Source organism: Mustela erminea, chromosome X (genome assembly GCF_009829155.1).
Source record: "Mustela erminea isolate mMusErm1 chromosome X, mMusErm1.Pri, whole genome shotgun sequence".
Taxonomy (NCBI): Eukaryota; Metazoa; Chordata; class Mammalia; order Carnivora; family Mustelidae; genus Mustela; species Mustela erminea.
This window is the reverse complement of record NC_045635.1, coordinates 9,132,093-9,158,022: the sequence shown is the minus strand read 5'-3', so window position 1 is coordinate 9,158,022 and position 25,930 is coordinate 9,132,093. Positions and strand designations below refer to the sequence as shown.

The 25,930-nt window shown below is 45.6% G+C and overlaps 1 protein-coding gene and 1 long non-coding RNA gene across 4 annotated transcripts in view; both read right to left on the bottom strand.

Moving 5' to 3' along the window:
* The window catches only part of PRPS2 (phosphoribosyl pyrophosphate synthetase 2), a 34,731-nt gene extending 30,544 nt beyond the window's left edge, over positions 1 to 4,187 (bottom strand). The window contains exon 1 of one of the 2 annotated variants that reach the window (XM_032330284.1): positions 4,105 to 4,187. In XM_032330284.1, coding sequence (XP_032186175.1) covers positions 4,105 to 4,172 — 68 coding nt within the window. In that variant the 5' untranslated portion in view covers positions 4,173 to 4,187. Of the gene's footprint in view, positions 1 to 1,972; positions 2,191 to 4,104 lie in introns of those variants that run through there. The other variant, XM_032330283.1, reaches the window with a different exon arrangement.
* Positions 4,188 to 4,316: 129 nt separating this feature from the next.
* LOC116583182 lies at positions 4,317 to 24,995 on the bottom strand. 2 transcript variants are annotated; one of them, XR_004282641.1, is made up of 3 exons: positions 24,741 to 24,995; positions 10,111 to 10,269; positions 4,317 to 4,346 (listed from the first exon to the last, which is right to left on the bottom strand). It is a non-coding gene; the product is annotated as an uncharacterized LOC116583182 (long non-coding RNA). The 2 variants fall into 2 exon arrangements; XR_004282640.1 differs by lacking the exon at positions 4,317 to 4,346 and adding an exon at positions 9,016 to 9,243.
* Between the last annotated feature and the right edge of the window lie 935 nt (positions 24,996 to 25,930).

The window sequence follows — 25,930 nt, the reverse complement described above, 5'->3', positions numbered from 1 at the left end:
CGGCTTGAGATTCTTTCTCCTTCTGCCCCTCCCCCTGCTCACGTGAGCTCCGGAGCACCGCCTTGCTCTCTCTAAATAACTAAATAACTAAATAAAACCTTTGAAGAGCGAATGGTTAAAAAAACAAAAAAACCAAACACAAAATAAAAAAAATACATAATATAACTATACAAGCAATTCCCAGACGTCACGTAGAGTGGTTTCTGAGACCTCATGATTTCTAGTTAGCAGGTGGTCGTTATAAAATACTCAAAAACCAAATAAAACTGAGTTAAACATACAATCGTACTTCAAGGTCCGAATGAGTTTCCTCCAAAGGTACACACAGTATTTTGAGCAGAAATCCAACAATGCCTTTGCAATGGACTTCTGAGATTAACTAGGTTCCAGCAACAAAGGAGGGCGCTGCACAGAGAGAACAGGGAAGGGCAACGTATTTGCTTTCAAAATCCACTTCACGCAGAAATTTCTCCTTTACTTACACGATGCCACCTCCCGAACAAAAACTAGTAGCCCACTCTTGTTACGGCTACCGAAACTTGAATAAGACTGGCAAGATATTACAACATTCAAGCCCCGCTACACTAGCCTTTTCCCCAGCCCGCCACCATGTTTCCAGACTTCTCTACTAAACTCCGCAAAGCGGAAACGTCGGGCTCAAGGACTCCCGGCAGGTAGAGCACCTGTTACCCGTTCGCAAACGTTTCTTCACTTACATTATCAACGAGACTATGTATGTATAGTGATTTCCCACTGGGAAGAAGGGTTTCCCAGATCCTATAAAGCTGACTCCACAAACACCACTGTCCCCATATTTCTGACTCTAATTCCTTAGCATCTAAGACATTTTTGACTAATCCAAAAGTCACCCAGGTTTTCTTCTACAAATGTTTCGTTCTAGGCTTCACATTTAGGTCCACGACCCATTTCAAGTTCATTTCTGAAACGGTGGGAAGCAGAGATGTTGTTTGCTGCGTTTTGGCAGCTCACACCAATTGTTCCCTCACCACTTGTTCAAAGTGTTGGTTGCTTTGGACCTCTGCCAGACATAAAAATGATCAGCAACTGCGTACAGTGCTGGACGCCTGAGGGAAAGAGCTAAAAAGGAGACCCACTTGAAACCGGTCAAAGAGCTTTGTGGACTCAGGCAGGTGGAAAACGGAGCCCCTGTCCCGTTTCGTGGTGGGGGAGGGGAGCAGGGGGGTGAGAGCGGGGGCGGGGGGGGGGCACCGGTCTGACCTCACTGAATGGAGGCGACCACGGCTCCTGGACCTGAGACACGGGTAGTGGTTACGCGGGCCAGGGCCTTGCCGCTGGACACAGCAGAGTCCCACAACTACGAACATGACCAAAAGTCTATCACCTTTGAGGCGGAAAAATGAGAGGAAGCCCACGGGAACAAGCACGTGCGCTCGGGCGCTCTTGAAACCCGCCGCACAAACACCGCCTCGGCTCAACCCAGAGGTCGGCGCCCGGGCTGCAGGGGAGTCACCTGCGAGCTTCTGAAAACGCAGACTCCCACCCAGCCGTGGGCCAGGCAGGGGAAGCGGCTTTCCGAACGACCCCAGGTGAAGGCAGCGCGCAGCCGGGGCTGGGGACGTGGGCGGAGCCGTCCCTCGCACGCCCGGGGGTTTGGGACCAGCCTGGAGGGGGACGGGGAAACCGGACGGGCACAGCCGGGGACGTCCCTCGCCGCGTGCCCGGCACCGAGGCGGTTCCCGCCGGCCTGCGCCCACCTCTCCTCGACGCTATGACCGCCCCGAGGTCGCCCTTCCGGGCCAGGGGCCGCCCTCCTCCGCGTCTCCCGGGCGCCGCAGCGGTGGCGCGGAGGCCGCGTCGTGGCCGTCCCGCCCCGGAAGGGGGAGCGGGCGGCCGCGGAGTGGTCCCGGGCGGGCGACGGTCCCCGCCCGGCCCCGCAGCCGCGCGCCCTGCGCCTTCCCCGGCCCGGCCCGGCCGCCGGCGCGGCCCCCACCTGGTCTCCTGGTTGCTGAACTTCTTCGTGACCACCTTGCCCAGCTCCAGGCCCAGCCGGTCGGCCACGCGCTGGGACAGGTCCTGGTGCGAGCTGCCGCTGAAGAGCACGATGTTGGGCATGGCGGAGGCGGCGGTGGCACCGGAGGCTGCGACGCGAGCGGGAAAGCGCGGCTGTCGACCAAAGGAGGAGCGGAGTGGAAGGGAGCTGCAGGGGGCGGAGTCGGGGCGGGGCTCGAGGGGGCGGGGCGGGGCGGAGCTGAGGGGGCGGAGGCGCGGGAAAGCGCCGCGGCGAGACCGGGAGGAGGAGGAGCTGGAAGGGGCGGAGCCGGGGGGGGGTGCTGAAGAGGGAGCGCTCTGGGCCCCGTTTTTGACCTTTCTGCCCTGCCTGGAGAGGGAGGGCCGATGTACCAGCTTAACTGGGCACCGAGGGAGGGTGCAGGAAGAGGCGACGGACGTGCCTAGCAACCAGGAGCAGCCCCCCGCATCCCCGAATACCCCCAAACCCACTGCAGACGACTGTGTGCCACTACGAGGGTCTCCAAAACTGTGGCCTGCGGGTCACATCCACGGTGCTGTTTGTACCAGAGACCTAAACATTGTTCTTACACGTGAACATTTGCAATCTGTATGATCTACAGCTGTACCACGTTCGCAACTCAACTAAAAAAAAATAGTATTCCCATCAAAAAAAAAAAAACAATCAAAAAACCCCCTTTCCTCTAATTAATAGTGTGTACTGCAAAATGTTGTACTAAATTCTTATATTTTGTCAATAAAAATATTGTGAAAATTTGTTTTCTCTCGTTCTGTGAGGACCTACATAATAACCTCTCCATTTTGCTTGGTGGCCCACAAAACCTAAATTATTGGCTATCTAGTCCTTATTCAAAATTCGCTGATGCCTGAATTACAGAATGGCCCTGTGTCCTTGAAAAAGTCATGAAACCCCTGGCCCTCTGAGCCCTGACCGCAGATGGAGGGGCAAGGTTGCTCTCCATGGTGATGGTGAAACTTGATCAAATCAAGGCCCCTCCAGATACCTCATTTTTAGGTGATCAGGTCAGTTTTGCAACTTCTTGCCTGATCCCGGGAACCTCACCCCCAGCGGCCCCAGATCCACCAGGTGGTGTCATGTCATCCCCCCATCCATCCCCTGCCAGAGCTCTCCGTAGCCCTGGAGTCTGCCGTCTTTCCCTCCCTCCCTGCATACTGGATCAAAAAAGGTTTTCTCAAGCAGGTGCGGTCCTGGAGCCAAGCCCTGTGCACAAATCAAATGTAGGGGAAAGAAACGTATTACGTGGAACAGAGGACCCACATGTTAGTGATGCTGGCGAGTTTCATGCTTCTCAATGACAACAGATTAAACAGGTCAGATAAATGGCTGGTTTTTACCTACTGTGGCCAAGAGTTGGCCCTCCGTCCACACCAAAGTCCTCCTGCGAGCGGGCTGTAGCCCACTGTAACCTGATTTCGTATAACTGGGATTTGTGGGATTCCTGGGATTATTCATGTAACTGGAACTTTTCATCTGGGTCCATGCACTTTTCAAATGTACCTAGCACATCGAGTATTTCTTTAAACTCCTGAATCTGTCTGCTTACCAAAAAACTGTCCCAAACCACCAATTCTGGCAGCATTTCTGCCCCGTTTCATTCTTCCTGGGGACATGTATGTGCTCTATTATTAAAAAAGAATAAAAAACACAACACTACTTGCAATGATTTATTACCTATGTGTTTTACGGTTAATTACCATAGCAATGAGATTTATACTGATACTCAACCATATGTCTAAAATTTTTATTGAATGAGTCTGCTAATGTAATTATTTTTAAACTCTCCTAATAAAATTTTCTACTAACAATATTAACTGTAATTTTTATGTCCTTAAAATTTTTCTCATAGACAAACTATATACATGTTCTTTTCAGGGGGAAAGCGGCTCTGGATAGCATGGCAGGCCATGGTAATTGGGTAACAAAACTGACAGACTCTACCTTACAGTAGAAGTTAAAGCCCCTGGTCTCTGAGTATGTTAATGGTCAGGGGCTGGGAAGCTAAGGTTGAATCCTCACAAACCATGATGTCAATACTACCAAGGAGAAGCAAGATCTAGGTGGGGAAAACTTACCAAATGGTTGTTGGTTCAACTCTTTGATGAGGTACTGGGCTTGAATGCTGAGGGTAAACTGGGATCATCCAAAATCATCATGAGAGGGGCGCCTGGGTGGCTCAGTGGGTTAAGCCTCTGCCTTCGGCTCAGGTCATGATCTCAGGGTCCTGGGATCAAGCCCCACATCGAGCTCTCTGCTCGGCAGGGAGCCTGCTTCCCCCGCTCCTCTCTGCCTGCCTCTCTGCCTGTGATATCTCTCTCTGTCAAATAAAAAAATAAAAAATCTTTTAAAAAATCAAATCAAATCAAATCAAATCAAATCATCACGAGTAGCAGACAGTCCAGAAACCTGTCCGTGGTATATCTATGCGGGATTTAAAGAACCACTGTAGGTGAGTTCGTTCAAGAGCAGACATTTTCTCTCCAAAGCCCTTTATCTTTGACCCAAAGGACCCAGGCTGTGGTGACAAAACCCTGGTCTAGAGCAGGTTTCTCAACCTTGGCACTACTGACATTCGGGCTGGGTAATTTCTTGTGATGGTGCTGTCCTGTTCATCGGAGGATGTTTAGCGACATCCTTGGCCTCTACCCACGAGATGCCAATGGCACCTTCCGACCAGCTATGACAATCGGGTCTCTGCAGACATTGCCAAATATTCCCCAAGGAGTAAAATCCCGCCAGCTTGATAACCACTTGTCTGAATGCACTCCTGTCCCTTTCCTCCACTCGGATGAGCAAATACTCATTGAGTCTCTGTATTATCAAATTTGCCAAGTCCCATTGGTCAAAGCAAGTTATGTGGCAAAACCAGCATCAGGATGGTATGCGAACACATACGGGCATCGATACCAGGTCCGCTAGTCCACCAGAGATCTACCATAGCATGCTTCTTGGACGGAATGTGGAGTTGAGAGAGCCTCCAGGAGAATGGACCACACATACAAAGAAAGACTCTGGACTCAGGATGGAGAGAACATATGCCATGTGTCTATGTGATCTCAGATTTTGGCCATATTGTAAAATGGTCATTATTTTAAGACATTATTTTAATGTTAGTGGAGAAAATAAGATATTTCCACTGTTGGCCTCTCACTTCACTGACTCATCAATAGGACTACTATGAGAAACACTGATTTGAGTTTACGAACAGTTTCACGTTTTATATTCCCCACATCATTTAGCCAAGATCTCTGTGTATAGTAAAAGCTCTCAACATTTGCAGAATGAATTTATTCCCACCTACCCTAGGGCTGAGAAATGGAAGAAATGGCCCAAAGTTACACAGCTAGTAAAAGGCAGCAAGGGAATCAGAATGCAGGCCTTTGAACTCAGTCCTTTCTCTCCAGAACAGTGATGCCCAAAAGTAGTATAATGCAAGCCACATATGTAATTTACATTTTTTCGTAGCCATATTTAAAGAGAGCAAAAACAGGGGCACCTAGGTGGCTCAGTTGGTTAAGCATCTGCCTTCGGCTCAGGTCATGATCCCAGAGTCTTGGGATCGAGCCCCACATCAGGCTCCCTGCTCAGCAGAAGCCTGCTTCTCCTTCTCCCTCTCCCCCTACTTGTGTTCCCTCTCTCGCGGTCTCTCTGTCAAATAAATAAATAAAATCTTAAAAAAATAAATAAATAAGATAAAATATTAAAAAATAAGTAAAAAGAGTAAAAACAGTGACGTTATTTTAATGATACACTTTATTTAACCTAATAGGTTAAATGTTATGTCCCAAATGTTAATCCCTCCTACATGTATCAATATTAAAAAAAATTAATGAGATATTTTGCATTCCTTTTTTAGTTTTTGCTCACATGAAGTCTTTGAAATATACTTTACAACTACAGCACACCTCAATTTGGACTATTTTTCAAGGGCTCAACAGTCACCTGTGGCTGGCAGTTGCTTTAAGAGCAAGAAGCTCTAGAACAGTGGTTCTTAAGAGCAGTGTCAAGACACCCTTCTGAATTCATTCAATTGTGTGTATTTCTTAGGAGTGCGGCGAATAATTTCTAACTAATTATAACCTGCTTGAGTTTATAAATAATTTGCTTTAAGATGCAAGTTAAAATAAATACAATTTTATTCTCTATTAGTGATATTTTCACTCATAATCAAGTTTTTTTCCTGATTCTTATTTCTATATCATCTCCGTTTACTTTCTATCATTTAAAGAAAAAAATTTTAATAGAGAAGAGTAGAATTAACATCCATAAATCCATCACCTAGATTTAGCAACTACCAAAATTTTGCTAGAGGGGCACCTGGGTGGTTCAGTTGTTAAGCATCTGCCTTCGGCCCAGGTCATGATCCTGGGGTCCTGGGATTGAACCCTGCATAGGGCTCCCTGCTCAGCAGGAGGCCTGCTTCTCCCTCTCCCATTCCCCCTGCTGTGTTCCCTCTCTTGCTGTGTCTCTGTCCAATAAATAAATACAATCTTAAAAAAACTTTGTTTTGCCAGATTTGGGGTGTCTGGGTGGCTCAGTTAGCCAAGCTCCTGATTCTTGATTTCGGCTCAGGTCATGATCTCAGGGTAGTGAGCTCCACGTGTACAGCCCTGCATTGACCCCCACATGGACCACCTCCTTCCCGCCCTGCTTTGCTCCGTCAGCACTCTGGAGAGACTGCTTCCCCTCTCCCTCCCCCGCTGCCCCTCTCCCCACTTGCAGTCTCTCTCTTAAATAAATAAAATAAATCTAAAAACAAATTGCCATATTTGCCTCATCTGTTTTGTCTGATGTAAACTACAGTCATTGTATATTCACCTCTAAATTGTTCCATCTGTGTCTATAAAAAGATAAAGAAATCACACCATATAGGAAAATTAACTAAAAAAACGGACCAAAGCCCTAAATGTAAGAGCTACATTTGTGAAATTCTCAGAAGACAATGTAACTGTTCATGACCTTGGGTTAAACAATGATCTCTTTAATATGACACCAAAAGCACAAGCAACAGCAACAATATAAACAGATGAACTAGACATCAAAATTGTAAACTTTTGTGTTTCAAAGGAGACCATCAAGAAAGTGAGGACAGACCAAAGCGTAGGAGAAAATGTTTGCAGCCAATCTCTCTGATGAGGGAACTGTATCTAGGATGTATAAAAAATGGCCACAACCCAGTGAAAGACAATTTTCAAAAATGGGCAAAGGAGCATGCACAAGGATATTTATAGCATCTTTATCCATAATTGGCAAAACTTGGGAGCATCCAAGATGTCCTTCAGTAGGTGAATGGATAAACAGTGGTCCATCCAGACAATGGAGTATTATTCAGTGCTCAGACAAAACGTGCCATCAGGCCATAAAAAGACACACAGGAACCTCCAATGTATATTACTAAGTAAAAGAAGCCAATCTGAAAATTCTGTGTAGTGTATGATTCCAGGTACGGGAATGTTCTGGAAAAGGCAAGACTAAGGAAACAGTTAACAACAACAATAAAAAAGATTAGCCTTGCCAGGGGTTTGGAGGAGGGAGGGAGGAAGAGATGGAGCACAGAGGGTTTCCAGCACAGGGAAACTACCCCGCATGACCTACAGTGGAGGCTACCTGTTGTTACACATTTGTCTAAACCCTTGGAAGTTACGTCAAGAGTGAATCTGGGTTGATAATAATGTGTCCCTGTTGGTTCATCGTTTGTAACAAATGTACTGCTCTGGTGATGCTCAGGGAGCCTGGGCTGTGTGGGGAGGCAGGAGGTATCTGGATGGGAACTCGCTGTACTTTCCACTCGATTTTGCTGTGAACCCAAAACTGCTCTTGAAAAAAAAAAATACCAACAAAGTACATCTAGAAATGGAAAAAGAAAAAAAAAAGGAAGAAAGAAAAGAAGCAAAAGGATCTGAATAGCTACTTCTCCACAGAAAATATATAAAAGGCTAATAAACACACAAAAAAGATGATCGGCGTCATTAGCCATCGAAGGAAAAGCAAATGAAAACCACAGTGAGATACCACTTCACATCCGTTAGGATGGCCATACACAAAAAAATAGGTAAGACGAATGGTGGTGAGGATGTGGAGAAACTGGAACCCTCGAACACTGCTGGCAGGAATTCAAAATGGCGCCACTGCGCTGGAAAACAGTCTGGCTGTTTGTTCCTCAGTTAAACACAGAATTACCATACGACCCAGCAGTCTCACTCTTGGGTGGATAGTCAAAACTGGGAAAACAGGCACTCAAATAAACAGTCGACGTGAATGTTCATAGCAGTACTATTCAAAGATAAAAGCCACCAGATGTCCATGAACTGAAGAGTAGCCAAACAAAAAGCCATACCTCCACACAATAGAATATCGTGCAACCATCAAAAGGAATGAAGTCCTGATACAGGCGATGACGTGGGTGAACCTTACGAAGGGCAGGCTAAGTGAAAGAAGGTGGTTACCACAGAGGACCGCATGGGGCTTCACTCCATGTTCAGAACAGGCCCAGTCTATAGACCCAGAGTAAGTGAGGTGGTGCCAGGTGCTGGGGGCTGGGGACACTAGTGCGTGATGGGTAAGGGGGGTGGGGTTTATCTGGGGGGTAATGAAAATATTCTAAAATTCTAAAATGGACTGTGGAGATAGAGGCCCTACTCTGTGATTATACTCAGAGCCACTGAATTTCACACTTTAAATGGGCGAATGGAATGGTACATAAATTATACCATAGTAAGAGCAGTTCAAAAGAAAGATAAGGACATTTTTCTTCATGATTCCAACACCACATGATCCCATCTAATGTATTACCATGTCATTGTCCTGCTTTCAATGACACTGAGATTGATCACTGGTTTAAGGTGGTGACAGCAAAGATGTTTCCACAATAAAGCTTTCTGCTCTGCAAAATGCTAGTTTTCTAGTTCTACCATTCCTTCTGGTCTACAAACACTAGCTGGAATTCCTCAGTAAAGAAGAGCTTAAAAACAAAAACAAAAACAGAAGAGCTTCCCTTAGTCTTCTGGGGCTCCTTGTTTACTCCAAAGTAGAGCTTGTACCAGAAAAGCAAGACAAAAAGTTTCTTTTTCTTCCCTTTGATTATCAGTCTTCAGGGAAAGCAGTTTTGTGTGTAAATGTTGCCTCCCCCTAACAGGAAGCAGAGATCCTTGTGGATTTGGCAGATCCAAGGTCTGGGGCAGGAACAATGCGGGTCAGGACGTCTTGCCTCGGCTCTGTCAAAGACAAGGAGGAATATGTCTAGAGGATAAAGAAACCAGCTTGAAGGAGTGGGTGCTGATCAAAGGTAGGACAGTGTGAACGTCAAAACTTCATGGAATGATAATTGCCTGAAATGCACCAGTATGTTAAAATCAATGAGTCTACAATGACACTCAATTAAATGAAAACCAGAACAAAACAAAGTAATCCTCACTTGAACCCAGTAAGGTGAATGTTAGACTAACTCCTTTCCATGAAAATTGGCCAGTAAAGAGTCAGCTTTCTGGAGAGGCAAGGTGAAGATGGTATTAACTGATTTCTTGGGTGATTACGTATCCTCTGATGCTGTCCAGGGGAACATCCTTTCCATGTAGGTCGGATCAGTCACTTCTGGAAATTAGATCAAAGATAAAGGCTCTGGTGCCATGAGTAGGCTTAAGGGAGCTAGACACAGCATACATAATTCAAGCCGAGGAGTCAAATGGCATGGGATTCCCATACCAGGGGGGAGATGGGTGTATGAGGAGGTCTTACAGTGGTGGAACTAGAAGGTTTTTAAATGGGGTACCCCATTCGCATTGTCGTGAGAAGGTGGGGTAGTGTTCTGATGACAAGAGCAACAGAGTCAGGTAAGTAAAACCGAGCTTCATTTTAGTGTGAGCCAAACCAACAGAGAAGTGGAGGGTTTGTATTTTGGGACCAATAAGAGCGAGTAGCTGCAAATTCTTTCTGGAATAAGGTAGCCATTGAGAGAAGGAGTAATGATACTGGACCTGTATATAATACTACACAGCAGACCTTCACAGCAAACCTATGTAATCAATCTTATGACTGTTTTCACAGGTAGAGAAACTAAGGAACAGAGAGGTTAAGTGACTTACCTGAGGTCACACAGCTACACAGGGGAGCCAGGCAGCTTTAACTACTGCTTCTTACTTCACTCCATTATGGAAGTGGGAGCCATTGAAGAAGGCTGTCCATTTTGGATCAACACGGTGTATAAAAAGAGTACTTCTTCCTTATGGCAGTGTTTCCTGTTCCTAAAGAATCCCAGGAACACAATTTTGATAAAGATTACCCCACCCACCCAACATTTTTTTACAATGTTGTTGGAATACCTCCAAGCATGATCCTGGGCTTTCTTGTCTTCTTTGCTCGTTTGATAAGCTCTCCTTACCGGTCATCTAGGCCCATGACTGAATCACAAGGACTTCCACATTTGTATCTCGAGTTCTGCACTCGCTTCTCTCTCTCTCTCTCTCTCTCTCTCTCTCTCTTTCTCTCTCGTAGACTTGAACATCCAACTCCACGACAGGGGTCCTGGCAAAACTAAGGTTTTACCCATTCACGTACTTACCCATTGCCTCCGGCTGTCATTATCTATGGCCACAAGAACAGAATTGAGCATTTGGGGCAGAGGTCATGGGGTTTTAAAGCCTAAATATTTACTGTTTGGTCCCTTACAGAAGAAGCTGGACCTCTCCACTGAGAAGTCTTTTTTTTTTTCCCTCCAGCTTTACTGAGATATAATTGACATAAAACTTACAAAAAAACCACAAAAACTTACGTATGCTTAAGGTGTAAAACGTGTTGATCTGATACCCTTATGTATTGCAAAATGATGATTACCATGGCATTAGCTAATACCTCTGTCATGTCCCATAATTACCATTTCTGTTTTGTGGGAAGAACAATTAAGATTTACTCTCTTAGTGACTTTCAAGTATATAATACAGTATTATTAACTGTAATCACCATGCTACCTGAGCGCCCCAGAGCTGGTTAATCTTATAACTAGAAGTTTGTACCCTTTGACCAACACGTCCCCATTTCTGCCACCCCATGGCCGCTGGTAACCACCACTCTGCTCTAGGTTGTTCTGAGTTTGGCTTACTTATTTTTAAAAAACTTTTTTAGATTTTTATTTATTTATTTGACAGAGAAAGAGAGATCACAAGAAGGCAGAGCAGCAGGCAGAGAAAGAGAAGGAAGTAGGCTCCCTGCTGAGCAAAGAGCCCGATGCGGGGCTCGATCCCAAGACCCTGGGATCATGACCTGAACTGAAGATCGCCTTCACACAGCATAGACACAGCATACTGAGCCACCCAGGTGCCCCTTATTTTTAATTTTTTTTTTTTTTTTTTAGTAATCCCTACACCCAGCGTGGGGCTTGAACTCACAACCCTGAGATCACGAGTTGCATGTCCCACTGACTGAGCCAGCCAGGGACTCCTTTGGCTTTTTTGAGATTCCACATATAATTGAGATCATACAGTATTTGTCTTTCTCAATCTGGCTTATTTCACTTAGCATAATGCCCTCAAGGTCCACCCATGTTGCTGAAAACAACAGGATTTCCTTATTATTCATGGCTGAATATTCCACTGTACACACATGCACACACACCCATCCTTTTTTAAAGATTTTATTTATCTGAGAGAGAGAGAGAGAGAGAGAGAAAGCACATGAGCAGGGGTGGGGGAGTGGCAGAGGGAGAAGCAGGCTCCCCGCTGAGGAGGGAGCCCAATGCGGGGCTCAATCTCAGGACCTTGGGATCATGACTTGAGCCGAAGGCAGATGCTTAGCCAACTGAGCCACCCAGGTGTCCTGCACATCTTTTTTCATTCATCTGCTGACTTGATGCTTCTCGCCTCAACAACGCATTCTTCCCTCATTACATAACACCACTAACCATCCAGTTGCTTGAGTCAAAAATATGTGCAGCATCCTTGATCCTGACCTTCCCGCTGCTTTCATGGGCTGAGACTGTCAGTTCTGTTTGCAAAGTCTCGATCCAAGCCTGTTCCCTTCTCTCCATGTCTGTGGCCAGCAGCCATCCCCAGCATGGACTTCCTCCACAAAATTTTCATAGCTTAATCTCCTCTAGCCCCTTTCCACACGACAATCGGAATCATTTTTTAAAATCAAAGCTAATTGTTTCACGTCACCCTCCTGCTTAAAACCCATCTATGGCTTTCTGTGCTACTTGGAATTGGGCCGTGCCTAAACTGCCGGCTCCATGTACCCTTCCGTCACTGACCTTCAGCTTCCCTAGTCTCTTGCCTGAAACACATACAAATCTTCTGGCCACAGGACCTTTGCATATGTGCCTTCCTCCCTCACAGAGCTCTTTCCACTGGCTCCTCCATCACAGGCTTGGCTCCTTTGATCTCCTGATCTCAGTTTATAAACGTCATTTCTTTATCCTCCCCTCAAACCACAGGGCTCCTTCCTCTCCCACCCTGACTACAGTTTCTCTTTTTTCTCATTGCTCCTGTGCCGGCTGCCGCCACAGCGTTTATCTTAATCTGTAATTATCGTCTTGTTGCTTTTATGTGCACATTACCTCTCTGTTCCATTAGTAACTAGACTGTAAGTAGCACAAAATCAGAGATTGGGTCAGTCTTGGTCACAACTTTATCCTCCGAGTCCAACACAGGATTTGGCCAAAGAGTATTTTCAGCTTTGCCAGCTATAGGGTCCCTGTCGCAAATACTCAACTCTGCTGTTGCCACACAAAAACAGCCACACAGGGAACCCAGTGCACATGGCTGTGTTTCAGTAAAACTTTATTTATGGGTACTGCAATGTAACTCTCATTTTATTTAATGTGTCATGAAATATTATTCTTTTGGGTGGCTTTTTTTTTTTTTTTCCTGCCTCCAACCACTTAAAAGTGTAAAAACCATTCTTAGCTCAAAGGCTGTACAGAAGCATTTGGCCATAAGAAGTTTGCCAGCCCCTCATCTAGCACATTGCATGGCAGATTCTCACAATTTTTTCTTTCTTTTCTTTTTTTGGAAATAAAGAAGACATGCAAGGAAGAACTTAAAAATGAGAAACGTTCTCCAAACAATACTCCTGAAATGTGCATTCAGAGAGGATACAAGGCATAGTCAGATGTAAATGTGATTATTTTGCAATTGACATGATCCACATAGACAGCAACCAAAAGTCCCTTCATTGTTTGGCAGCTTCTGAAAGATCCATTTCCCTCTGGGCTGTGCAGACATGGCCACTCTCCTAAATACTGCAGTGATAAAATGGGAATTAATATCAAGTGATCCCCTAGAAACCTCTTAGAGAGATGTCAAAGAAGTCAACAAAACATGTCTATCTGATCATTATATGAGGGACACACCCACCCCCTCCACACACACCTCCCAAAGCTTTCCAATTCTACCACTGGCTTTTTGGCCCTCTGCATTCTGAATTGCCCCAACCTCCCCTTCTGTTTCACCAGAGCATTGAGACCCTTGTCCTTGGAGGAGCAGGTCATGACCACAAGAAGAGCCCTCAAGTCAGCAATGCGCATGCTCCCTGTCTCTTTCCTCTGTTCTTTATACCACGGTCCTCGGTTCCCACCGCTGTTCAAGTCATCAGGGTTGTGATGGTGAAACCATTTCTCTTTGTTCCTCTGTGCTAAAACTCTTTTGTTCCTCAGGCTTAGAGGTGTCGGTTAAAAAGAAACTGTTTATGCCACCTAATTAATTTAGCGAAGGTAGTGGGGAAATGTTGAGCCCAATGACTCCCTGTATTTATTTAAAAAAAAAACCTTTATTTAAAAAAACAATAACAGTTCATTTCTTTTTATAAGGAAAATGAATAATTTTTTAAAAAAAGAAAATGGATAATTTTGGGGGACTTTTTTTTCTCTCCAACATATAATGCTCAAGAGGGTAAAAGAGTTCAGAATGTACTTTCTGAAGATTTATCATATAGAAGAATCTGATTTAAGAGCACAGCTTTTCAGCAAAAAAAAAAAAGTTCATGTCTCTGAATGCCAACTTAGGACAACTATCTCCATTCAATTGTCAAAAGCATGATGTGATCTTCTTGATCTTCTGAAAGAAGAATAATGTGACCTTATTCAGGCTTGAAAAAGTCTCAGCTCAAGGATCTTTGGGGAAAAAGCCATGCTTAGTAAATCATTAACCCCACTGGCACTCCTTCAAGGTTACCCTATCATAGGTAAGAGAGGGACTGTAGCCAAGTTCAGGAATTTTAGTTCAAGCACTCTCCTCTGGAATATTTAGACCCTTAAATTTCGGGTGCTTTAAATTCAGGCAGTAGAATAGGTTTAATGAACACCGCTACTGAGTGAAATACAAAGCACTGGGTGTAAAGCATCAGGTCAATATAGAAAAAGGTTGCTCGTGAATTCCTTCTTTAATGGAAACTCCAGAGGGAACTTGAGTTCCTACTACGTGCCCCACTGCTTCGCATACAGACATTCAGTTCTTCCCACAACCCCGTGGACTATGGAAAACTGAGGCTCAGAAAAGGCATCCAGAGTGCGTGGTGGGCAAGCATTTGAACTCCCCTCTTTGTTTCTTTTTTTTTTGTTTTCCAGATTATTTATTTACTTGAGAGTGAAAGAGTGAGAGAGAGCAGAAGCAGGCGGGGAGGAGCAGAGGCAGAGGGAGAAGCAGACTTCCCCCTGAGCCAGGAGCCCGATGCGGGACTCGATCTCAAGACCCCGAGATCATGACCTGAGCCGAAGGCAAACACTTAACCAACTGAACCACCCAGGAGCCCCTTGCCTCTCTGTTTCTATGTTTCCTTTTTAAAATATGTATGTTGAAACACAGAATATAATTGCTCAGTCTTCAATATTGGATTTGGGAACCAGTGGGATTCTAAACACCTGATGATGGCCACCAATGAAGTAAATATGTTTACAACTGCTGTGGGAATAAAATGAACATAAAAATCCATATACACATAAAATTATACATGTGCTCCCTGTACACCCCAAATAAATGAAACTGTACCAATCTCAAACTACTTACCAAGTAGCCTAAGTGGTAGCACATTGCTCACTGGACTTCGTAATAATTTCCAAATCACTCCTGATTTTTTAGAAATTGCTGATCTGATCTTTCGTTTGACGCAGCTAGGATTAGCTAAATGATGCCTGTGTCCGAGCCACGATTTAGCACAAGGAACCACATCTAACTCATCCAATGATGGTCCCCTTAAATGGTCGTGGGCCCCAGTGCCAGATCGGATGTGTTGCCGCCCGGGGACCACCAGATGGGGTGTCCCAGATCTCAGGTGGCTGAGCCAGTGAATATCATGACATCCGGCGTGGCACGGACCAGAAGAACTACGGCTCTACAGCTCTCGGGGCCACCAACACCTCTTGCTCCAATGCCATCACTAAGTACCCTCCACCAGCACTGCCCCCACACTCCACTGCCTGCCTCTGAAGCTGCCCCCGCAAGCTCTAGTATCTGGTGACTTCTCATCTCATTAGCCAAGAGCAGACGCTATGGCAACGCCATTATTCTTGGCACTGAACTTACTCTCCGCCTCTGATGGACCCACAGCAAATTGATGAAAACATTTTTCAGCTGCTTTTCCTAGCTGGGCTATTAATATATTTAGTATCTCTATAATCTACTGAGACACACGGCCACTGCGACAGTTGGTTACTATGACGTTCAATGATGTGGCAGTTATTTTCCACTAACAAGTTTTTTACTACTGCCAGCAGTCACTGGGCTGCTATATACCAATGAACATAGACATACAGTCGTGTCAGGTTGAAATCTCCGAGATTGCTGACAGTCAACCATTTCTGATCGGCCAACACAGCAATTTTGAAATGTGTGGTTATACCTGCCAGTTCTAACAATTTGAATGGTGGTTCTGGGTATACTTGGTCCTCAAGCAGGGGCAATTTAGTCCCCAAGTAGTGCTGAGGCTGAGAAAGCCCCCTCTAGGCTAATCTGTAGACTAGCCCGCCACGCCTGGGTGTGCTGCCCTGGCTTGTATTTCACGTCGCTCAGTTTCTTCTGGCCGTTTCTCTGTGCCGAATCTCACCCGGGACACACCTTCTATTCAATTACCTTGGTAAAGACAAAACAACTGAAAGCCAGAAGCTAGGAAACTGGTAGACCACAGATGAAAAAAGCAGCTCTGCCGAGATTATAAAACAACATTTTGGGATGCCTGGCTGGCTCAGCCAGTAGACCATGTGACTCTTGATCTCGGGGTCGTGAGTTCAAGCCCCAGGTTGGGTGTGGAGCCTACATTTAAAAAACAAAACAAAACAAAACAAAAAAACCCAGACTGAAAAACAAAACAAAGAAAAAAGAAAAACAATATTTAAGTCGAGAAAGAACAAGTGAGCGATGCCATTGTCTACTGCCTACACAGAATCCAGGTCTATATTTTTTTCAGACTTTCCACCAAAAATGTTCCCTAACAAATGCTCTGCCCCACCCACAGTGGTTTACCCAGTTGTCTTAAGATACCTTGTTCTTTCTGAGATTTTTGCTTTTACCCATACCCGAACTCAGCTGTGTTTTCACCCTGATTTTCTACTTACTCACTACACTTATGGTGACGGTCATGAACAACCTGTTTGTTCAATATGTGTTTTATGAATTACCTGAGTGAACGTATTTCATGCATTATTTTAGATAGTTCCTTTTAAAGGAAACTGTAGCAGGGCACCTGGGTGGTACACTCTGTTGAGCATCTACCCTTGATTTCTGCTTAGGTCGTGGTCTCAGGGTCGTGAGATCGAGCCGTGCATCAGGCTCCACACTCAACGTGATATCTGCTTGAGATTCTCTCTTTCCCTCTCCCCCTCCCCCTGCTTGTGCACGTGCTCGCTCTCAAATAAATAAATAAAATCTTAAAAAATAAGTATATAAATAAAACTATTTTGTGGGATAATTTTACTTTTTTAAATTTTAAAAAAGATTTTATTTGAGAGAGCGTGTGCGCAAGCAGGCAGAGCGGTAGGTAGAGGGAGACGGACAAGGTGAGTCCCCACTGAGCGGGGAACTCAATGTGAGACTCAATCTCAGGACACTGGGCTCATAACCTGAGCCGAAGCAGATGCTTAACTGACTGAGCCACCCAGGCATCCCGAGTTGCTAACTTTTAAAACAGAGACTAGTTCCTAGAAAAGCCAGATCTAGGACTTCTCTTGAAGAATCCAAAGATCCGGACACTGGTCCTGCTTTGGCATCGAGCCACAGTTGTTTACCCCCGAGTCAAGGCTGTCCCCTTTTTGGGGGGGGAGGGAACTCTCTATTTTACCCCATGGAGGTCAAGTGTCAAGTGTCCTTTCTCATCAAGATTGTGCTTCTGCTTGTCGTTCTGCCATACCCTAGCTACACATTTCCATGGCCATCTTGGCTCTCGAAAGCCGCTGATTTTTCCTGTCTACCTCTAAGCCTTAGGACCCACTTAAATGAAAGAACAAATAGCTGCTTGGCTCCAATTATCCTGGGCCTACAGCTTGGGACATGCACGCATCTGGGGAAATTTAATTATCCTCCTAGAGAGGGACGGTGCTTTTACTGTTGAAGAGGAAAAAAAAAAAAAAAAACCAAAACAAAACCCGAAGAGCATATCGAATACATCTGTATAAATGGTGCCTGAATCTGGAGGGTTACAGAGCCTGGCAGCAGGGCTGAGGTGGGGGAGCGGAGACCCAGACTGTTAGCGGATATGTGCTCCTTATGGCAAAGGATCTGCCCCTCCCTCCCTCAGTGCCTTGTACTTTGAGAGAATTAAATATAATCCCAATTCTGAAGTAAATAATGCATTCCTAAGAAAGCCAGTAACAGTCGGAGTGTCTGTATTTTGATATTCGTTTCAGACACTGTTAGTTGGCCATTTTCCTTTCCATTTCAATTATCTGCAGCTTTAGCCTAACTGAGATTTGCAAGTTTAGCTTCACTCCCCAAACAGCAATTATTTTTGGGAATGTGTTTATATTTTAATTGTCCTCTAGAAAAAGGCTTTTATCGAATCATCATTTCAGTAAGAATTTTCATTTTTTTGTCGGACACTTTCTCTACGACTTGGGAAAATTCAAATACGGCAAGTATGGGTCTCATGGTGAATTCAGCATCACAGAAGGGAAGGAACCAGAACTCTCTATTTGACCTTTCTGAAACAGAGCAACTTCCAGCAAACTCATTTTTCCTAAAAGTGCAGGAGATATAAGAATGCTTTACCTCTTGGTGATTTTATTGATACGTGTCTTGAGAGCATATACTGTTAATTTTTAAGTTTGGGAAAAAGGAAACTGCAAAGAAAGCATCCAATTATCTTGAATTGAAGATCACCATATGCAAATCAAACCTTTAACTGTCTTATTAAACTAGTATCTCACTACAGTTGCATTACAGATATAAAAATTCAGAAAGAAACACTGGGGAAACTTCTAAAGAGAGAAATAAGGTTGTCCTAGAAGTTGTTCTTTCCAACAAATAACAAAATGATAAAACTATACTTAGTGTATTTGGCTATAATATATATTAAGCCCCTATTATGCATTCTCCAAGCACTGTGCTAAGCGTTCATGTTTAGTATTTCCATTAATCTTCATGAAAGCCAAGGAGTGTGAGTTACTATCTCCATTTTACAGATGAATGAACTGAAGAACAGAGGATAAGGCACGTGACTGACCGCGCACAGCGGAGCTGGGGTTTGAACCCAGGTGGATCTGATCACCCGAGCCTGTCACCTGAGCGAGAGGCACACGCTGTCCCCGCTTACTGCTATGGCTTTCTGTCCCGTGATTCCTATGTGTTAAGAAAAAGGACAGCAAAAGCGTGTTTCTGTCCCTGGCCACCCCTTCCTCTTCCGTGAGCAGGAAGCAGGGTCCGGGGTCTCCTGGTCTCTCATTTCCCTAGTGCCTGCCTCTTAACGAGATCGCAAAAGCTCGGAGTTAGAGATGCGTACTACCACTTGGTGTGTTTCTTTATTCTCATTCCTTTCCTGAAGGGTTAGCTAACCCTGAAGAGCAAAGGCACAGAAATCATAAAACCAAACCGACTAACACAACTTCAGAAGACCCAGTGGGTTTGGAAGAACTCCATTAGAAAGCCAAGCTAATAGAGAATGCTGGAAACCCCAAATGGCTCTGGGCTTCCAGGCAGCCAAGGAAGGCAAAGAGGGGCAAAGTAGCGTCTACAATTCCTGGAGCTACCTTGGAGATGGGGGGAGCCCCCAGACTCAGGACTTTGCAAGACAGCTTCTGATATTTACTGAAGACCCCGTTGCTGGAAGAAATGAAAGGACCGGCCTGGCCAGAAGCTAAAGCAGCTCAGCACCTCCGTTCTTAATACATCAATTTTACGAGTCCTCTATTCCGCAGGAGGCCGAACCATCCACGCCAGCAAGCAAGGCTCACCCCTTTCCCTCCCAGAAACTGCTTTGTGATTCCCCGCTGAGAGAGGCTTCCCCTCACAGGTAAACACATTTCCAAGGCCATTTGAAACACAAAACTGATCATATTTTCGAGAAGAGGTTAAACTTGTGTTTGAATATGGGGGGAAATCAGTATTTGGTCAGTAGAGGCAAGATTGACATTGAAGGTCGATGAGTCATGATGTGTGTTCAGGGGAGTAAACAAGATCTTTCTATTAGTTGAGTTTTTCATGTTTAGAGCACAAGACATGAAGTTCTCTTGAATATGGATGAGCTGAAACAAGTCTTTTTTAAACATGTTCTCAGAGAAAGTATTTAGAAGGAGAGAGAGAGAGAGAGAGAAAGAGAGAGAGAGATGATCTTCATGTACCTGGAGAAATGACCTGAACCAGCAGGAAGCCATCCCAGGAGAAACAGTACTGGCCTTAAAGTGACAGCTGCTGGGTTTGACTGGGGGTTCTTGCTAAACTGAGCTGGTGGGCAACCAGCTCTCATGTTAGAGACACAAGTCAAACAGCCCTCTTTCTTCCTTCTCAACACCTAGTGTCAAAGCAGCCCCACCATGCTGCTGTGATTCCCATCACTGCCAATGTGGCACAGGCCTCTTGGAGTTGTGCAGTGCACAACCTATGTACCCATACACAGCAGCCCTGAGGGAGGGGAATCTCTTTTCTTTTGGAAAGTTCCTCTTTCTGTTTTCTGGTCTGCTGGATGGACAAGTACAAAAATATAGAGCCAATGACTTAGACAAATATGTTGATGTGTTTCGCTTTAACCCCCCAAAAATTACCAAGTAGGTGAACATAGAATTGGGTTTTTAAACTAATTTAAGAGGGGCACCTGAGTGGCTCAGTGGGTTAAAGCCCCTGCTTTTGGCTCAGGTCATGATCCCAGGGTTCTGGGATCGACCCGTGTCTGGCTCTCTGCTCAGTGGGGAGCCTGCTTCCTCCTCTCTCTCTGCCTGCCTCTCTGCCTACTTGTGATCTCTGTCTGTCAAGTAAATTAAAAAAATTTTTCTTTAACTAATTTAAGATACAGAAAAGGAGTCAGCTTCACTAAGAAATCCTGTGGTGAATTTTTTCATAAAGAGAGGAAGCCTTTCACCAAGTAAATAATCATCCTATATAATTCAAAAGTCTTGGATTTCCTTGCCTTTGTTTTGCTTCAAATAAAGTATGTTGAAATGAAGAACATTGATCTGGAATGTGACTTGGGCTGTGGAATTTTTAAAAGATCCCAGGTGGTGCTAATGTCCAGACAGATGTCAAAACCACCGGGGTAGTCCAATTCTCTCCCCTTTCTCTAGACAAATCTCTCCTAGGAGAGATCCTTACTGGATTAGAACACAGACAAGAGCTTAGCCATCAAGTCTGTCTGTTTTCTTTCACATCCTTGTGTGTTTCACATACTACATCTTGAAACTTCTGGTTGAACCACATTTCATTTTACGTCAAATAATTTTGAACATCTACTCTGCATTAGGCACTTAAAAAAAACCCAACTGACATTTCAAGGATCAGAACATTGTTCAAGAGAGAAGATGCGTTCTTAATTTAGCCACTAGATGGCAGGAATTTGTAAATCAAAGTGAACATATACCCAAAGCCCACCCTAAATCAAAGCATTTTTTACTACAAAAGCAAACAAATGGCCCCTAGGTAAGGATGGGACAGCCTTAGGTAGTGTTTTAACGGAAGTGCAATTTATCTCTGATGCCTCTAGAGTTCCCTTTCCCCCACCTGCTTCGACTCTGCCCCCATTGGGTGCTGCCCGGCCCCACGCTGGTGTGTGATCTCCAGGTCTGCTCCTCCTGCTGGGAGCACCATGTCTCCTGGCGATCAGGAAGGGCTGGGAGAGCCAACCAGGTGGCTAAGGTGGGGCACAGTGAGTTTTCATCTTTTCCCAGTCTATAGTGGCTTCTGGGGGACAATGCGACTGGTAGAGCTGGGATGGAAATGTGGACACAGGATCCAGGATGCCTGCTGACCCAATCCATGGAGGCCACAGGCCTGTGGAACCCTAGGCAAGTGGGTGTGCTGGCCTGGATGACATCCCCCTGTAGCTGGGATTAGGACTGTTCCCCTGTTTAAACGATGACAGAGAAGCCAAAGTCTGCTCTATGCCCCACTCTGACCTGTCAGCGCTAGCAGATGGATAAGGCTGTTTCTGCTTTAGTCTGTTTAGCCTCAGACTAGGTAGGCACTCTCCCATGGTCTGAGTCCTTGCAGAGACAATGTCTTTTTTAAGGCTCAACTAAAATCCCCACCTGCTAATTTTCAGCTACCCAAGTTATAGAATGAAACTGGTCGTCTATAGCAATGACCGAGTGCTTTTGACAGTCAGGCGGGACAAAAGAAGCCTATAGAACACCCATCTGGGGGCACCTGGGTGGTGGGGTCAGCTGAGCATCCAAATCTCGATTTCGGTTCGGGTCATGATCTCAGGGTCCCAGGATCGAACCCTGTGTCAGGCTCCGCACTCGGTGCTGACTCTGCTTCATTTTCTCTCTCTCCCTCTCCCTCTGCCCTTTCCCCTGCTCATACCCCCCCCCCTCCCGTCTCTAAATAAAGAAATACATCCACCTGACTCATTGCCACTTTCCAGTGGAGAAAAGATGTAAGCAGTAACAAGGGAATCTTGCTTTATAAGCACTTTTGGGCAATAATAACATCTTTAGCAAGAGGAATGGGGAAGACCACCAAAATCCACCTGCTCCTTCACGGGCCCATGGCCACACACGTGAAAAGTCGGAGAAAAACCTACTGAGCATGTGATTTGGAATGGTATCTAAAATATTGCTGTAAAGTAAGTCCATCCTGTGTTTCCTGATGTTTCGGGTATGTGCAAATTTCCCAGTTGCGTTTGTAGTTAGGGGCGGGCTGGTGGCTGAGTTCTAGCCAGTGGAACTGGAGCAGAAATGACATGGAGCTCCATAGCCTCCCCCCATGGCCTTCCTTACTCCCTGCTGGCTTGGGGCAGGGGCGGACCACTGCAGTGTGCCTGGAAGCCTCCTGCTGAAGACGGCAGAGCTGCCATCAGCCTGGGACCCTGAGAAACTGTGTGGAGCAGAGCCCCTCCCTTCCCTCTCCCCACAAACCTTGCCCACTGCACCCCACTCCCATCCTGTAAGGACCTACTTAGCAAGAGGATTTCATTAAAGTTAAACTGTCCCGGCTCCCCTTCCCCGCAGGGGATTCACTTAGAAACAAGTCCCGGAAACCAGCTCAAGGTAACAAAGCCCAGATACAAAGGTGGGTCAGGCCAGGTGGAGACATCCGATCAGTGGGGGGTTGCATACTGTCTCCCTAGCTACCAAGCAGTATGGGCCCCGGCCCCTTGGGAGCCTTTTGGGCGCCAATCCTAATCAAGGTGTAATAGGCTGGTTCAAATGTCTACTAGGGTAAATTGTAACTCAACTGGTCACCTAGCATCACTGTGGAGTTTCCTGTGTGTGTTACAATCTCATTGGCCACCTGTGCGTGGCCAGGCCTGAACGCATGGCCTTTGTCCTTAAAAGCTAGTCTGTGAAACAGAGAAGGGTCGCCCTCTCTTGTAAGAGGTGTGGCCCCGAACGTTCGGTTAGATTCTCGATGCTTGGCACGAAATAAAGCTTTGCTTGACCTTCGCTTTATATCAGTCTCGCTCCTTTAATCACGGACCCATTATTGGGGCATAACACATCCCTCTACTGGGGAGATTATAGGCTCCCAGTTGGCAAAAGCATACCTTGCACCAATAAAATCACTGCCAATCAGCTAGAGGAAGACTTCACGGTAGAGGGCAACTGCAAATCACACTCTGGGCATCTCATTTCCCTAAGGGCTGCAGGGCTCTGGCCCTCACTGCCGGACGCCAGACTAGATCGCCCCACAAACCCTGGTCATGTGCTCTTTTCGTTCATGAGCCCTTACTCTAGTGGCTTTTTAATACCCCACCTCGACGGAAAGCCACTTAAAGCCAACGGTAGATGAGCGGTCGATAGCAGCGTGGAGGTAGACACAGGGCTGGGGGGAGGGGAGGGACCAGGGCCTGGAGAAAGATGAAAGGTCCCCCCACCACCCAGGACCCCGGACCAGCTGCCCACCCCCCACCCCACTCCCACCCCCGCCGCTGCACACACCTGTCTCCTCCCTCGTGAACAGTGCACCTGCCCGTGGTCTCTTCCAGCGCTAACATTTTTAGGATTCTGTCGACATTCAGTTTTGGGGGGGGGTACATTTTTGCTTTTCTTTCATTTAGTTTTTATTCTGATAAACACCGACTTGATAAATTTTTCATTGGCTAATCCCCGCCATCAATATTGTATTGGTTTCAGGTGTAGAAGCGCGGATCGTTTAAAACGGGGGGTTGGCAAACTTCTTCTGTAAAGAGCCAGATGGTAAATATTTTAGGCTCTGTGGGCCTCAGGGGCCCTCCCCCCACCCCCACCCAAAGACTCCCAGACTTAGTCTGCCCTTGTCATGGGAAAGCGGCCAGCAAAGGCAAGCCAGCAAATAGGCGGGACTGTGCGCCAGGAAAACTTCATTTACTGCAATAGGCGGCTCCTTCCCAGCCCCCATGCTCCACGGCCCCTCCCCCAACCCCCGTGTTTCTGCCGCAGGTACCACGGCTTGCAACCGCCCCATTTCGACCCTCATTAACCTTGGTAGCTCTCCAAAATATGTACGTACAATAGTTACTGCCCAGGAAGCTTGCACTGTCTCAACTAAGCCTCCAGCTGATTTAAGTTCAAGTTGGAGACCCCTGCTCCAGAGGATTTTCTCTGTTGTTATTGCAAATGTATGTAAAACAGTGTTTAAAAATATGTTTGCTTTTTTCTTAAGCCCAGTCCCCCTGTTACTAGCCCCGCCTTTATCATCTCCACTTTCTTTGAGACTCACTCCCTCCTTTGGGGGTGGAGGTGGCGGAGGGAGCCTGTCTTCCAGTAGCTTCCGGAGCAATAATGCATAGGAAATAAAGTTTTTGCAGTTCTGCAAGTCTGAAAATGTCTTCAGTATACATCATTCCCACAACTCCAAGCTTGGATGGCTGTAGAACTCTTAATTGGAAATTGTTTTCTCCCAGTATTTTAAAGGTTTCCTTCTATAAACAGTAGTCCCCCTGATCCGTGGGGAATTCATTCCAGAACCTCCGATGGATGCCTGAAACCCCATCTAGTATGGCAGGCTACATGCCATGTTTTGTCCTATACACACAGACAGGGTTTCATCTATAAATTGGGCACAGTAAGAGATTAACAGTAATAATAATAGAACAGTTACAACGATGTGCTGTAATAAAAAGGCAAATATGGCCTCTCTCTCAAGACACCACCTTGGGCTGTACTCACCCTTTCTCTTGGGATGAGGTGACCTGAAGAAATGCCTGCGTGATGAGATGAAGTGCGGTGATGGTCACAGGCACTGTCACACAGCGTTAGGCTACCCTTGACCTTCCAAGGAGACGTCAGGAGGAGGAGCATCTGCTTCCCAACAGCAGTTGACTTTGGGTAACCCCAGCCACGGAAAGAGGAACAGCAACAGCGGATAAACAGGACGGCCCTAGTTCTTCCAGCTTCTTTTCTGCTGAGAAACTCAGAGCCTTTCAACTTCTAGAAAAAAAGAAAAGAAAAGAAAAAAAGCCTTTCAGCTTCTGATTTTTTGGCACAAGATTGTTTCTTCCCCACTTTCCCTCTGGAAGCATTCCTCTGCAATCTCCACACCCCCCCCCCCCTCGGGCTTTTTCCCTAATTTTAACATCAGAAGATTCCCTTTGATGATAATAATATCACATAATAAAAGCTAACATTTGTATGGCACTTACAGTCTGGCAGAAACTCTTTCAGGCACTTTACACATATTAACTCACTTAATCTTAACATTCCTAAATGCAAGGGGTTATCAGAGAGGAGGACACCTGAGGCTAATGTCTCAACCTTCGGCTAATACTTAAGACACGGCACCAAAGAGAGGAGCGGAAGCCGTGTACCAGAGAATGGGGCTTGTCAACCAGGGCTTCCACGGAGAGTGATGGAGACATCAGTGACAAGTGGAATAATGGCCCCCAAAGATATCCTCGTCCTCAGCTCTGGAACCTGAGAAAATCTTGGTCATTAAATTGATATTTGGGTGTTTCAACAGAAATGTAGAGAAAATGGAAAATGTGAAATTCCCATTTTTTCAAAACTTACCCAGGGTCCTTTGCAAATAAGTCAGATTCGCTACAGTACAGTACATTTTAAGCACGTTAATGAATATACTGGCAGATTTTTGAATTAGCACCAAATCTCTGTATTTGAACGAGCTTCCTTGAGGTCTACATAGTAAATGAGGGATTCGTGCTAATTATCTGAAAAACATGTGCTGAGAAATCGTTGAAATGTTTTAACCCCCAATTAAATGACCAGGGAAGTGCATTTTGTATTTTATTCATTCTCCCAAGTCCATCAAAGTGATGTTGCTCATAAAGCTAGAATATTCTTAGAGACAGCGGTGAAGTTCTTGTATGGACTAAGCCCTGAGAAGGAGATGGAGGTTTCAA